At 38.2% G+C, this 13,863-nt stretch overlaps 1 protein-coding gene and 1 pseudogene across 2 annotated transcripts; both read left to right on the plus strand.

Moving 5' to 3' along the window:
* The first annotated feature begins 1,252 nt into the window (after window positions 1–1,252).
* On the plus strand, window positions 1,253–6,617 carry LOC101246991 (serine/arginine-rich splicing factor RS31). Of its 2 annotated transcripts, XM_010315214.4 has the most exons (7): window positions 1,349–1,408; window positions 3,457–3,597; window positions 4,519–4,834; window positions 5,029–5,141; window positions 5,230–5,465; window positions 5,577–6,149; window positions 6,267–6,617. In XM_010315214.4, the coding sequence occupies exons 4-7, from the start codon at window positions 5,046–5,048 to the stop codon at window positions 6,301–6,303; spliced, it is 942 nt and encodes a 313-aa protein (XP_010313516.2). In that variant the 5' UTR covers window positions 1,349–1,408; window positions 3,457–3,597; window positions 4,519–4,834; window positions 5,029–5,045; the 3' UTR covers window positions 6,304–6,617. The 2 variants fall into 2 exon arrangements, with proteins under 2 accessions (XP_004251258.2, XP_010313516.2); XM_004251210.5 differs by lacking the exon at window positions 4,519–4,834 and having other exon boundaries at window positions 1,253–1,408.
* A 2,306-nt stretch (window positions 6,618–8,923) lies between these two features.
* Window positions 8,924–13,281, plus strand: LOC101263973 (putative disease resistance RPP13-like protein 1; annotated as a pseudogene).
* Window positions 13,282–13,863: the final 582 nt, after the last annotated feature.

Raw genomic sequence — 13,863 nt, forward strand, 5'->3', positions numbered from 1 at the left:
ATGTCATTTTCGATTTTTGGTATTAGTTTTGAGGTTAGAGTAATTTGAGTTCATGTGATGAAGTCTCATTTTTGGGATAAATATTTCATATAACGGATCGAACGCAAAACCTATTATTAAAGTGATGATGAAGTCTCATATAGATAAACACGAGTTCATATAAAGGCTCGAATGCAAATTTTTTAATTAAAAATGAAGGGGTTTATATTTCATATCAAATTAAATGATTCCTCCGTTTGATTTATGTGATATTTTTTAAAATTTATTTTTAAAAAATGATACTAATAGACTATGAGCCTGTTTGGCTCAGTTTAAAATCTGGTCAAACTGACTTAAAAGCTGGTTTTTGACAATTTTCTAGATTCCCCGTGTTATTATTATTCAGATAAGAATCCTGATAATCATAAATTGGACTATTACTAGTATTAATATTGTTATAGCCTGTCTTTGTAAGGTGAGAGTGGAATTTATCCTTTATTTTGTCCTTTTCATTCACTCGGATTTCTTCTGTTTCATCGATTTTGTCCGGATCCCACCCTTCTTCCGAAAAAAGGGAAGGAGAAGGACAAGTTGTTTGACAATACTCAAAATAACTTATTTTAAGTTAAAAAAAAATATTTTAAGCCAAAATTTAAAAACTGAGGTAGGGATGTTTTTTTTTAGCTTATAAGCTATTTTAAGTTAACCATATTTTTATCTTTTTGCCCTTAATATTTTTATACAATCTCCAAATTACCCACATAACCCTAACATCTCTTTCTTCCATTTTTCCCTTTTCACGTTTGGCATAACAACTTCAGCACTTTTATCCAAACACATAACTGTTTATTTTAAAAATAAGTTTCAGCACTTTCAAAAGTACTTTATTAAGCCCATCCAAACAGCCCTATGAATTTGCATTTTGAATTCTTTTACTTAACTTTTGCCAATTAAAATATGAGTTTTATTGAGCTTAACGGTTCAGTTGCCAAATAGTTGAGCAAAATAGTTTAGAATATGAACTCATATAAGTATAATTACATGTCCATCCAATTATTTCTCCGTCAAATTATATCATATGGTGTATTCTTTATAATATTTTATTTTTGTAGTATGAAATAGAACAAAAATTATACAATTAACTTTTCATTATACCTTTAATAATAAATTTTACAACCGTATGACACATTAAAATTATATTAATTTTAAAAAAATAATCAATACTCGTACATTTTTCAAATATATATTTTCAATAAAACATGACGAAAATTATAGATTATAAATAAAATTATTACAAGAAGGGTATTTTGGTCAACAAGAAAACTCGCCGCTGCTGTTTATAACTCTGTAAGATAGCGTCGAGAAAGATATTTTCACTCAGCCTCGAAGCTCTCGCTGTACTTCACCATTTCTTCAACTTTCGAAAGAGGTAACAGTTCTTCATCGCTCTCTAATTTATCAATCAGATCTTCTAATTTATACTGTTTTTTTCTCAGATCTGTTTAAATTTTGTAGAAATCAGTAAAGTAAATAGGGAAATGTTGAATCTGAGTTTTTTTTTTAATCATCAAGGTTTATATTCTGTGTGGAGGAATGGACTTTTTGATTGTTGGTTAGCTTGGTTAAATGATGTACTAAAAAATTATAAAGTTGAGGTTTTTGTTGAGGATCTGTGTTTTTTAGGTTAAGAAATTGATTTGTTTGTGTTGGTGTTAAGATTGGAAATTGAAGGGTTTTGATGCTTGAAGTGTTATATAAGTAAAAATGAAACTGAAAGTTGTAGATTAGGGTTGTTAAAGTTGACCTTGAGCTGTTTCAACCTACCTTAGCACTAATAAGTTTGATGAATGGTTATTCAGTTATGGGTACTCAAGGGTGAGGCCTTATGGTCAATTAAGTGGGGGGAGAACCCTAGGTCTCAAGTTTGGCAAAAGATGCTACTAGGTGTTTTGTTTTCCTTTCTATGCTTGAGGTAGCTGGTACTTGGTGGAATAGTTGAGGTTTCCGTAGGTAGCTTGCAGATCATCGTCACTGAAAAAAAGAGAATTGTCAGCTTTGTCTACTAGCATTTTTGGTGCTTGAATTCTACAAAAGAAGATGGAGTGTAACTTTTAAGGTTTTAGCATAACATGAGGATATATTAGGTGGAGCAACCAAGTGTGTCATTGTGGTCAATGAAGTGGGTTGAGAACTATGAGGTTGAAGGATCAAAATTCTAGCCGAGATAAAAAAAAATACTAGGTCATTTCTTTCCATGTGCTCAAGCATTGGCGGACAATTTCTAGTATCTTTGACTGGTGGGAGGTGGCGGTTATCCCGTAGAACTATGTTGAGGTGCGCGAAACTAGCCCAGACACCATGAGTATAAAAAATGGAGAGGAAATATTTAGGTGGAAGAAAAAACAATTTCTTTTATGATGTTTTGTGTGGAGAGACTTGTGTGTTGTATAGAGATAAGTGCGAGAATTAGAGAAACACTAAGTCTATGCTGATATGCAAATTATTTAGTACCATGTTCAAATTGATCAAATCCATCATAAAGGATTCACGGAGTTGATCCTAAATAAGGTCAAAATACTTGAAGAAAAGCAGTAGGTTCAAAATCAACTATTAGTCCATTGTGCCCTATATTTAGCTACACTAAATTGTTTTCAAGAAATTGTAGGTCTCTAAAAGTAATGTGGTTTTTAGGTCTATCTCATACAGCTTTGCTCGCCATAGTATGACACCTAGTCACCGGTGCATTTGTAGGCTGTGACCAAACAACTCAAGTGATGTTCTTCATTTTATCCTCAGGCGTGCTATTTGCATCATATGGCAATTGTGTCCATTTTTAATCTGATGTAATCTTGTATGATTGCAACATTCATCTTGTTGATATGTTGAACTCTAGCGGTCCAACATTCGCCACCAGATAACATTACCGGTCCTATAAATTTTCTGGACTTACCCTTCACTTCGGTAGTTATCCTGCTATCTCATAATGCTTCGGTAGTGTTTCTCCATTTCAATAATTAGTTTGTAATTGTACAATTATCATCTCCCTCTGTCATTTCATTCTGTTGAAACAGTGACCATATATATCTAAATTGTCTTTGGAAAAGCCACAATTCCTAAACTCTTTGGCTATGTTAACTTTTGAAACAAGAAATTGTAATACATTAGAAGTACTATCTGTTTATTGATTGTCTTCAGCTTTTGGTACTAATTTAGCATTTTAAGCGGAACATATTAGCAACTATTATGCCAAATTGTCAAACATTTTGTCATGTTTACTTCACTAATCATATTATGACTAGTATAAAGAAACAAGTTCTTAAAAGGAGGCACAAATGTTTCTCGAGTGGTTTACTTATGATGTGTGTGTGTGGCTCTTGTTGTACCTGTACTGATGAAGTACATTATGTTTGTTGAGTTGGACTAAATTAATTTGTTTCTCTTCCCTGATCGCGAGTAATTTTCTTGTCTGATCTCAAGGTGGAAAGAGTTTTGAGATCTTCTACTCAGGTGGGATGAGGCCAATTTTCTGTGGGAATGTTGAGTATAATGCCAGACAGTCAGAGTTGGAGAGGCTTTTCAGAAGATATGGGAGAGTGGATAGAGTGGATATGAAATCTGGTAAGCCTCGAAAATCTTGGTTTTATGTGTTATTTCTTACTTGATATTGGAGGTGCTAATTGGTCTTCTGGTTGGGTTTACTTCGTGTCCAGAACTATCTATCCACATCGACCTTTCTTGTCCTGAATCTCATTCCTACAAGATTATACATGCTAGCTATACCAAAAAAAGTTTTTTTGTGAGATGAATTGGTTATATGGCCAACGAACTCCAATTAGAGCTTTCCTGCTGTGGTGGTCTTATGTTTATTTATTTATTTTCTTTTTACTTTGTGAATTTAATATATGATCCTCCTATATTGCGGATGAGTTTGGATCATGCATCTTATCATCCTCCAGCAAGGTGCCTGAATAGACCGTTTAGTAGGATGCTGGAATTTTTCACTTCCAGTGGTCAGGACAGTTCTTTTATTTGAGAGTTTTACCTCCATGCAACTGCAAACTGAGACATGAACTGAGTTGTGCAAAGTGATTGTTCCACCCATTGCTCACGCCTTGACATACAGCACACATGTTGCATTGAATCTGAGAATGATCGTTCTGCGGCTCTAGATATTTTGATAACTAGCAAGCAGTAAAGCTGATGTGGTGGCGAAGCAGTTGATATATGATGGCAAATCTTGACGTACTCGGCAGTTCATTTTCTTCTGAGTATTGATGATTCAAGAGATTCAGAAGTCCTCGCCTGCACTTATCCTTCCTTATCTGATAGTTTCAACTGTCAAAGGACTTGAATAACTGAAATTTGGTCTGCTTTGGGACACCGTGATCATTCTTCACATTGTGATAGCATTGGGCCGAAGATCTGTTCAGATCATTTGACTCAATAACAGAAGATGTAGCTTTTTATGGGTGTTAGGATATGTTTACAAAGAAGTGTTTTTAAGTATGAACCACCATACTCAATTATTCTTTGGCGCAGGATAACATTGCAATGTCCATACTATCATGGCTGATGGACGTAGTCTCATTTCATTTCCTAGCTGTGACAAGTGTTCTCTTCTTGTCTCCAAGAAGAGCTCTCTGATCCATCATGGCATCACAATCATATGTTTTCCTCCGTCATTATTGCTTTCCAATCCAGAGTTTTCCCCAGTCTTCATTTTACAGACTAGTCACAACTCACAATACCGACCTCGATGCTGAGGCAGCAGATAAAATGGAGAAGGCACTTTCTTTACATTGTTCCCTCATGTGACATGCACCTTTACTTGAAATCTGTTAGTCCACCACCAAAGGTCTGTTGCTGATTTTACTCGTAAAAAATTTATAGATTTGACAGTGGTTTTGTAATTGAGATGTTAAGTTAAGATGGTTTACATCTCTGTTGGATGGAATATTGTATATTTTAATACTGAAGAATGTTTCACTGGAGTCTTGTTCCATTTGCTTTTAAGTTTTAATTTAACTTATCTTGGTGGTGTGTTTTCAGGTTTTGCTTTTGTGTACATGGATGATGAAAGAGATGCCGAGGATGCTATTCGTGGACTCGACCGTATAGAGTTTGGCAGAAAGGGACGCAGACTTCGCATTGAATGGTCAAAGGTAATCCTTTTTTTTTGGTCCAGAGATCCATCTCTTCCCTTAAAAAATCCTCAAATTCATTTGGTGTTCTTAAATGGATATGCTGCAGGAAGAGCGTAATGGTAGGAGGCCAGAGACTTCAAGGAAATCTTCATCTAGTGTCAAACCTTCAAAAACTTTGTTTGTCATAAATTTTGATCCATATAGTACTAGGAGCAGGGATATAGAGAGGCACTTTGATCCATATGGAAAAATACTCAATATAAGGATTAGAAGAAATTTTGCATTTGTTCAATATGAAACTCAGGAGGATGCTACTAGAGCCTTGGATGCTACAAACATGAGGTATTTTCTTGATGATTTGTTGTGATGTGGTTATTTTGATCAAACTTTTTTGTAGTTTTCCACTTCCATAGGTGACATTGTTTGTTGCTCGTCTTTTTCTTTCTGATGCAGTAAACTGATGGATCAAGTCATTACAGTTGAATATGCAAATAAAGATGATGATGACAGGAGAAATGGGTTTAGCCCTGATAGAAACCGAGATAGGGGTCTTAAGAGAGGTTATGACCGAGGTCGATCTCGGAGTCCTTATGGAAGAGAGAGGGGGAGTCCTGATTATGGTCGTGGGCGGGCCCGTAGCCCAAGTCCGATCCGTCAAGGTAGGTCAAGCCCTGATTATGGTCGTCGACCTAGTCCTAATCCCAATCATAGGGAAAGGGATTCTGAGTATGGCAGTGGCCGTAGTCCAAACATGAGAAAGGAGAGGAACCCTGATCATGGAAATGGCCATAGTCCAAACCCTCGTAGGTTGAGAGCTGGTTCTGAAAATGGTGAGGTGCACAGTCCACCAGAGGAAGGACTTCTGGAATCTGGCCCTAGTCCCCCTAGGGTGGGGAGGAGAGGGAAATATAGCCCGGATGATTATCGTGGCTGTAGCCGTAGCCGTAGCCCAAGGTCTAAACCTGAAGAAATAGGTAGTCCTAGATATGGTGCAGCAGAAAGTCCTCTTCCAGAACGACACAGGAGGTTCACAGCTTATTCACTCTTTTTTCTTTTAGCTCTCGCTTATCTGTTCTCCACGATATAGTTGCAACAAATTACTCTCTTGCTTTATAAGCTTATATTATTTTGTTTACAATGCAGCCTTTCACCTCCAACTCGAGAAAGATCCCGCTCCTAGTTTGCTCTGTATCAGCCTCTGACCTGAGTCATATTTTTCGTGGACAGTCACATTGCTAGTGGGTGCTGTAGAAGTATGCTTTTAAGTTGCTGGAGCCTCAAAATTCCAGTGTCTGTTTTTGCTACAATATGTTCAAAATTCCAGTCACTATAGTATGGTTTTTTTGACAATTTGTTCTTAATAGACTTGCTACTGTATTAGGTGATTCTGTTTTAAAGTTGATAACTCCTTGGTAATACTTTGGTCTAGTTGGGCTGAACTATCTTGAATATCATATTCTCAGAATATGTACTGAAGATGATGGGTTATTTGCACTTCTGTCCTTGGTTTGTGTTGGTCTTTAATTTTTATCACCTCGTCACGAAAAAATAAAAATCACTAAGGTAGTTTATATTTTCGTATCATAATATAAACCAAAGGTCTTTGACACCTCACTTCACTTGTAGATCTCTTGCAGAATCAACTCTGCTGCCCTCTTCCCTCTCTATACTACATATTTACAACTGCCCGTTGCTCGAACCACAACTAGAAATGTGACATATGTTTCAGACTCGTTAGAATAAATGTTATTAGCTCATCATATGTACTTAAATCTCTGATGTACAGTCAAAATCCAAAGGCCAATAATGTGTATTTTTGATAATGAATATCCAAACTTTTTCAGTGTCCACTGTGTTGTTTGAGTTATCTAGCCAGATTGAGGCAATATGTCCACCAATTAAATATGTTATAATAAGTATAGTTAAAAAATGCATTTTAATTTTTGATATGCGCGTCTATATTTGTTCAATTTTATATAAGTTTAAGTGTATTTTTGTGCACGTCTAACATTGAAGAAAATAAATACTAGCTAAAATCAAATTAAATGACATGCATTTTAATATTACTAGGAAGAATATCGTAAGAGGAGTAAATGTATGATTTTTTTTTTCATTGTTATAAGGTTTTAACATTTGATTTGAAGTTCATAAGGGTCTATCTATAATTAAATCACAGTATAAGGATAACTCAAATTCATTACAAGTAAATATTGTTTGATTAAAAATGAATCAAGTCCATATTGAGATTTGATTATATTGATATGTTATCATCAAAATTAATATTATATTTATCTCAAAATATTTGTCACGTTTTGAATAACTAGCGACAATTTTAGTGACGATTATAGTTGCCCCAAATGCATATTTTTTGCTGTGAATATTATATGATTTAGTGGCAATTTCTAATGCCATTAAAATGTACTTTTTGCGGTGCCTTTATAAGAATTAGTGGCGGGTTTAGTTTCCACTTATTCTTTCTTTTAATGGCTAATTTATATGATTTAGTGGCGACCACAACTGTCGTTAAAACTCTTTATTTTTGTCACTACAAGTGGCTTTTTAGTGGGCGATAAAACCTTTAATCTTTGTCACTAATAGTCTCTTTAATTGGCGACTGTAAACACCACCAAAACATCAACTTTTTCCTCTAAAAGTCCTTTTTAGTGGCGACTTTTACCGCCACTAAAACCTTAAATTTTTGTCGCCTAAAAGCCAGTTTTAGCGACCAAATTTATAAGTTTTAGTGGCGGTAAAAGTTGCCACTAAAAGGCACTATTAGCGACGACATTTATAACTTTTAGCGGCGGTGGTAGTCGCCACTAAAAGAGACTTTTAGCGGCCAAATTCATAACTTTTAGCGACCAAATTCATAACTTTTAGCGACGATATTTATAACTTTTAGCGGCGGCTGGAGTCGCCACTAATAGTTACTTTTAGCGACGACATTCATAACTATTAGTGGCGGTTAAAGTTGTCGCTAAAAAGACTATTAGCGACGACATTTATAACTTTTAGCGGCGGTTGTTGTCGCCACTAATAGTGACTTTGGTGACGATATTCAGAGGCTTTAGCGGCGGTTAAAGTCGCCACTAATAGTGACTTTTAGTGACGACTTTAAAACTTTTAATTTTTGTTGCTAAAACTATACTTTAGCCTTTAATTTTTGTGACTAAAGACTTTTGCGGCGACTTTAAAACTTTTAATTTTGGTCGCTAAAACTTTCAACTGTTGTTACGAAAAGGGACTTTTAGCGGCGACTGAAACCGCCGCTAAAGCCTTTAATTTTAGTTGCGAAAATTTATTTTAGGCGACGACAATTTTAGATACCACAAATACAATCTTTTAGCGTCAATAGTTTAATGATTTAGTCGTTATTTTAGTTGTCATTGATACAATCTTGTAGCGATAATTGTCATATGATTTAGTGGCGGTTTTGGTGACATGAATATGAACTTTTAGCGAGGTTTGTTATGCGAATTCTTGGCACATTTTTGTTCCATTAGTTCTTTCTTTTAGCGGCGACTATAATAAGAATTAGTGGCTTATTTCTTTTGCAACTATACTTCTTTAGCATCGTCTCTTATATCAATCAGTGGTTGTTTTTGAGTTGCGTTTAGCAGTGATTCTTAGATCAATAATTGGCTGTTAAAGTTTCCACTTTAGCAACAACTCTTCTATGGTGTAGTGGCGATTTTAGTTGCCAATAACACCAACTTTTAGTGGTAACTCTTTTATGTGTTTTTGCGTCTTTTTTAGTTTCGACCCACAGATACTACCTTTTAGCAACGTAATTTATATATATGGAAAATTTGATCAACTTGCGTCACCTTGACAATACTGGCACTTCTCTCTTGAAGATGCCACTACATCCAAGCAAGTTGAAAAACCTCCATGTGCTAGTAGGATTTGAGTTTATTCTAGGTGGCTGCAATGATTTGAGAATGGTGGATTTAGGTGAAGTACGCAATTTGCATGGATTTATATCAGTTCTAGAGTTGCAGAATGTGTTTGATAGAAGGGAAGCTCTGAAGGCAAACATGATGAAAAAGGAACATGTTGAGATGTTATCGTTGGAGTGGAGTGAGAGTATTGCTGACAGTTCACAAACTGAAGGAGACATACTCGAAAAACTTCAACCAAATACAAACATAAAGCACCTGGAAATCGCTGGATATGGAGGGACCAAACTTCCAAATTGAAAATTTGTTTGTGGACGTCCGTCAAGACCTTGTCTATGCATCCGGTTGGCCCTCACGGCCCTTCCGACCCATTTTAAGGTCAAACGAGCCCCGAAGCGAGCATACCCCTCATTTCGACGATTTTTGTGTGCTATAGCAAACAATTTTTTGGGTGATCCGGGTTCCGACGTCAAAAATGCCAAATTTTTTTGTGGACGTCCCTCAAGACCTTGTCTATGCATCCGGTTGGCCCTCACGGCCCTTCCGACCCATTTTGAAGGTCAAACGAGCCCCGAAGCGAGCATACCCCTCATTTCGACGATTTTCGTGTGCTATAACGAACCATTTTTTGGGTGATCCGAATTCCGACGTCAAAAATGCCAAAATTTTTTGTGGACGTCCATCAAGACCTTGTTTATGCATCCGTTTGGCCCTCACGGCCCTTCCGACCCATTTTGAAGGTAAAACGAGCCCCGAAGCGAGCATACCCCTCATTTCAATGATTTTCGTGTGCTATAGCAAACCATTTTTTAGGTGATCCGGATTCCAACGTCAAAAATTCCAAATATTTTTGTGGACGTCCGTCAAGACCTTGTCTATGCATCCGGTTGGCCCTCACAGACCTTCCAACCCATTTTGAAGGTCAAACGAGCCCCGAAGCGAGCATACCCCTCATTTCAACGATTTTCGTTTGCTATAGCAAACCATTTTTTGGGTGATCCGGATTCCGACGTCAAAAATGCCAATTTTTTTGTGGACGTCCGTCAAGACCTTGTCTATGCATCCGGTTGGCCCTCACGGCCCTTCCGACCCATTTTGAATGTCAAACGAGCCCCGAAGCGAGCATACCCCTCATTTCAATGATTTTCGTGTGCTATAGCAAACCATTTTTTGGGTGATCCGGATTCCGACGTCAAAAATGCCATATTTTTTTTTGTACGTCCGTCAAGACCTTGTCTATGCATTCGGTTGGCCCTCACGGCCCTTCAGACCCATTTTGAAGGTCAAACGAGCCCCGAAGCGAGCATACCCCTCATTTCGACGATTTTCGTGTGATATAGCAAACCATTTTTTGGGTGATCCGGATTCCAACGTAAAAAATGCCAAAATTTTTTGTGGACGTCCGTCAAGACCTTGTCTATGCATCCGGTTGGCCCTCACGGCCCTTCCGACCCATTTTGAAGTTCAAACGAGCCCTGAAGAGAGCATACCCCTCATTTTGACGATTTTCGTGTGCTATAGCAAACCATTTTTTGGGTGATTCGAATTCTGACGTTAAAAATGCAAAATTTATTGTGGACGTCTGTCAAGACCTTGTCTATGCATCTAGTTGGCCCTCACGGCCCTTCCGACCCATTTTGAAGGTAAAACGAGCCACGAAGCGAGCATACCCCTCATTTCGACGATTTTCATGTGCTAAAGCAAACCGTTTTTTGGGTGATCCGGATTCCGACGTCAAAAATGCAAAAAAAATTTGTGGACGTCCGTCAAGACCTTGTCTATGCATCCGGTTGGCCTCACGGCCCTTTTGACCCATTTTGAAGGTCAAACGAGCCCCAAGCGAGCATACCCCTCATTTCGACGATTTTTGTGTGCTATAGCAAACCGTTTTTTTGGATGATCCGGATTCCGACGTCAAAAATGCCAAAATTTTTGTGGACGTCCGTCAAGACCTTGTCTATGAATTCGGTTGGCCCTCACGGCCCTTCAGACCCATTTTAAAGGTCAAACGAGCCCCGAAGCGAGCATACCCTTCATTTCCACGATTTTCGTGTGCTATAGCAAACCATTTTTTGGGTGATATGGATTCCGAAGTCAAAAATGCCAAATTTTTTTGTGGACGTCTGTCAAGACCTTGTCTATGCATCCGGTTGACCCTCACGGCCCTTCTGACCCGTTTTGAAGGTCAAACGAGCCCCGAAGCGAGCATACCCTCATTTCGACGATTTTCGTGTGCTATAGCAAACCATTTTTTGGGTTATCCGGATTCCGACGTCAAAAATGCTAAATTTTTTTGTGGACGTCCGTCAAAACCTTGTCTATGCATCCGGTTGGCCCTCACGGCCCTTCCGACCCATTTGGCAGGTCAAACGAGCCCCGAAGCGAGCATACCCCTCATTTTGATGATTTTCGTGTGCTATAGCAAACCATTTTTTGGGTGATCCGGATTCCGACGTCAAAAATGCCAAATTTTTTTGTGGACGTCCGTCAAGACCTTGTCTATGCATCCAGTTTGCCCTCACGGCCCTTCCGACTCATTTTGAAGGTCAAACGGGCCATGAAGCGAGCATACCCTTTATTTCGACGATTTTCGTGTGCTATAGCAAACCATTTTTTGGGTGATCCAGATTCCGACGTCAAAAATGTCAAATTTTTTTGTGGATGTCCTTCAAGACCTTGTCTATGCATCCGGTTGGCCCTCACGGCCCTTCCGACCCATTTTGAAGGTCAAACGAGCCCCGAAGCGAGCATACCCCTCATTTCGACGATTTTCGTGTGCTATAGCAAACCATTTTTTGGGTGATCCGATTCCGACGTCAAAAATGCCAAATTTTTTTGTGGACGTGGCTGATCATTCATTTCTTAAACTGGTAGGAGTGTCTCTTAGCAATGCAACAACTGTGCTTCCTTGCCAGCACTAGGACAACTTTCTTCTTTGAAATTCCTTACCGTTAGAGGGATGCATCGAATAACAGAAGTGAGAGAAGAGTTCTATGGTACGTTGTCCTCCAAAAAGCCATTTAACTCTCTTGAGAAGCTTGAGTTTGCAGAGATGCCAGAGTGGAAGCAGTGGCATGTACTGGGGAAGGGAGAGTCCCCTGCACTTCATGACTTGTTTATTGATGATTGCCCCAAGCTGATAGCCAAGTTGCCTGAAAAACTTTGCTCTCTGAGAGGATTGAGAATTTCAAAATGTCCTGAACTCAGCACGGAGACACCTATCCAACTTTCAAATTTGAAAGAGTTTAAAGTTGTTGCTTCTCCTAAAGTTGGAGTTTCTTTTTGATGATGCTCAACTGTTTACATCTCAACTTCAGGGAATGAAACAGATTGTTGAATTATGTATTCATGATTGTCACTCTCTTACCTTCTTACCTATTAGCATCCTTCCCATTACCTTGAAGAAAATAGAGATATATCATTGCAGGAAACTGAAATTGGAGGCGTCAATGATTTGTAGAGGAGATTGTAACATGTTCCTGGAGAATTTGGTAATATATGGATGTGATTAAATAGATGATATATCATCAGATATTGTCCCAAGATCACACTATTTGAGTGTAAACAGTTGCCCCAACCTTACTAGGCTTTTGATTCCTACTGAGACTGAAAAATTCTATATTTGGCATTGTAAGAATCTTGAAATACTTTCAGTGGCATCTGGAACTCAGACGATGTTGCGTAATTTGAGTATTCGTGATTGTGAGAAGCTGAAGTGGCTGCCAGAATGTATGCAGGAACTCATTCCATCTCTTAAGGAACTAGAACTATGGTTTTGTACAGAAATAGTGCCATTTCCTGAAGGAGGATTGCCCTTCAATTTACAAGTCCTTTTGATCAATGATTGTAAGAAACTGGTAAATGCGCGAAAGGTGTGGCATTTACAAAGACTATCCTGTCTTAGAGAGTTAACCATCTTACATGATGGCAGTGACCTTGCTGGTGACAACTGGGAGTTGCCTTGCGCTATTCGAAGGGTTACCATATCCAATCTGAAAACATTAAGCAGCCACATTTTCAAAAGTCTTACCTCCCTTGAATGTTTATCTACTGGTAGATCACTTCAAATTCAGTCACTGCTGGAAGAAGGGCTTCCTACCTCTCTTACTCGTCTAACATTATTTGGCAATCATGAGCTCCATTCCCTACCAATTGAAGGTCTACGAAAACTCACTTCACTTCGGGATCTATTCATTTCCTCCTGTGATCAACTCCAATCTGTTCCAGAATCAGCACTTCCCTCCTCTCTTTCTCTCTGAGCTGACCTTCCAGAATTGCCACAAACTCCAATACCTTCTGGTAAAAGGAATGCGCACTTCAATCTCTTCACTATCTATTTACGACTGTCCATCGCTTAAACCACTCCTAGAACTTGACAAAGGAGAATACTGGCCAAAAATTGCTCATATTTCCACCATAAATATTGATGGGGAATACCAGTAATGGTGTGAAGTGGTGTCCACCTCATGACCATCATCTGCCTTTGCTAACTGAGAGTATGCATCTGCGCAAAGGTGAGACTGACTCAGGATTGCTTTAAGCCACACCCTTTGGATTGATGGTTACTTAATCTGGTATGCAGGTTACTTGTTTAAGGCATGTTATATATATATATATATCGTGTTGATTTCAGGTTTAATGTGACTTACATTAGATAGCAAATACTGAACTTCTGTTAGTACTTGGATCTTTAGCACAATAGCTTTTGTGTTTCTGTGTATATAGACTGAAAAACTGAAACTAAAAACCTGACTAACCTATACCTGTTTGTTATTGATGTAGTCTAATACATACTTTGGTGAATTGACCAAATTTGGTACTCATCATTCACCCACACACAG

This window comes from Solanum lycopersicum, chromosome 11 (assembly GCF_036512215.1).
Source record: "Solanum lycopersicum chromosome 11, SLM_r2.1".
NCBI classification, from domain to species: domain Eukaryota; kingdom Viridiplantae; phylum Streptophyta; class Magnoliopsida; order Solanales; family Solanaceae; genus Solanum; species Solanum lycopersicum.

Coding starts and splice junctions, on each gene's coding strand:
- LOC101246991 (XM_004251210.5), top strand. CDS start 3,492: ATGAGGCCAATTTTCTGTGGGAATGTTGAGTATAATGCCAGACAGTCA. Junction 5,466..5,576: donor TTGGATGCTACAAACATGAG/GTATTTTCTTGA, acceptor TTTCTGATGCAG/TAAACTGATGGATCAAGTCA. Junction 6,150..6,266: donor CTTCCAGAACGACACAGGAG/GTTCACAGCTTA, acceptor TTTACAATGCAG/CCTTTCACCTCCAACTCGAG.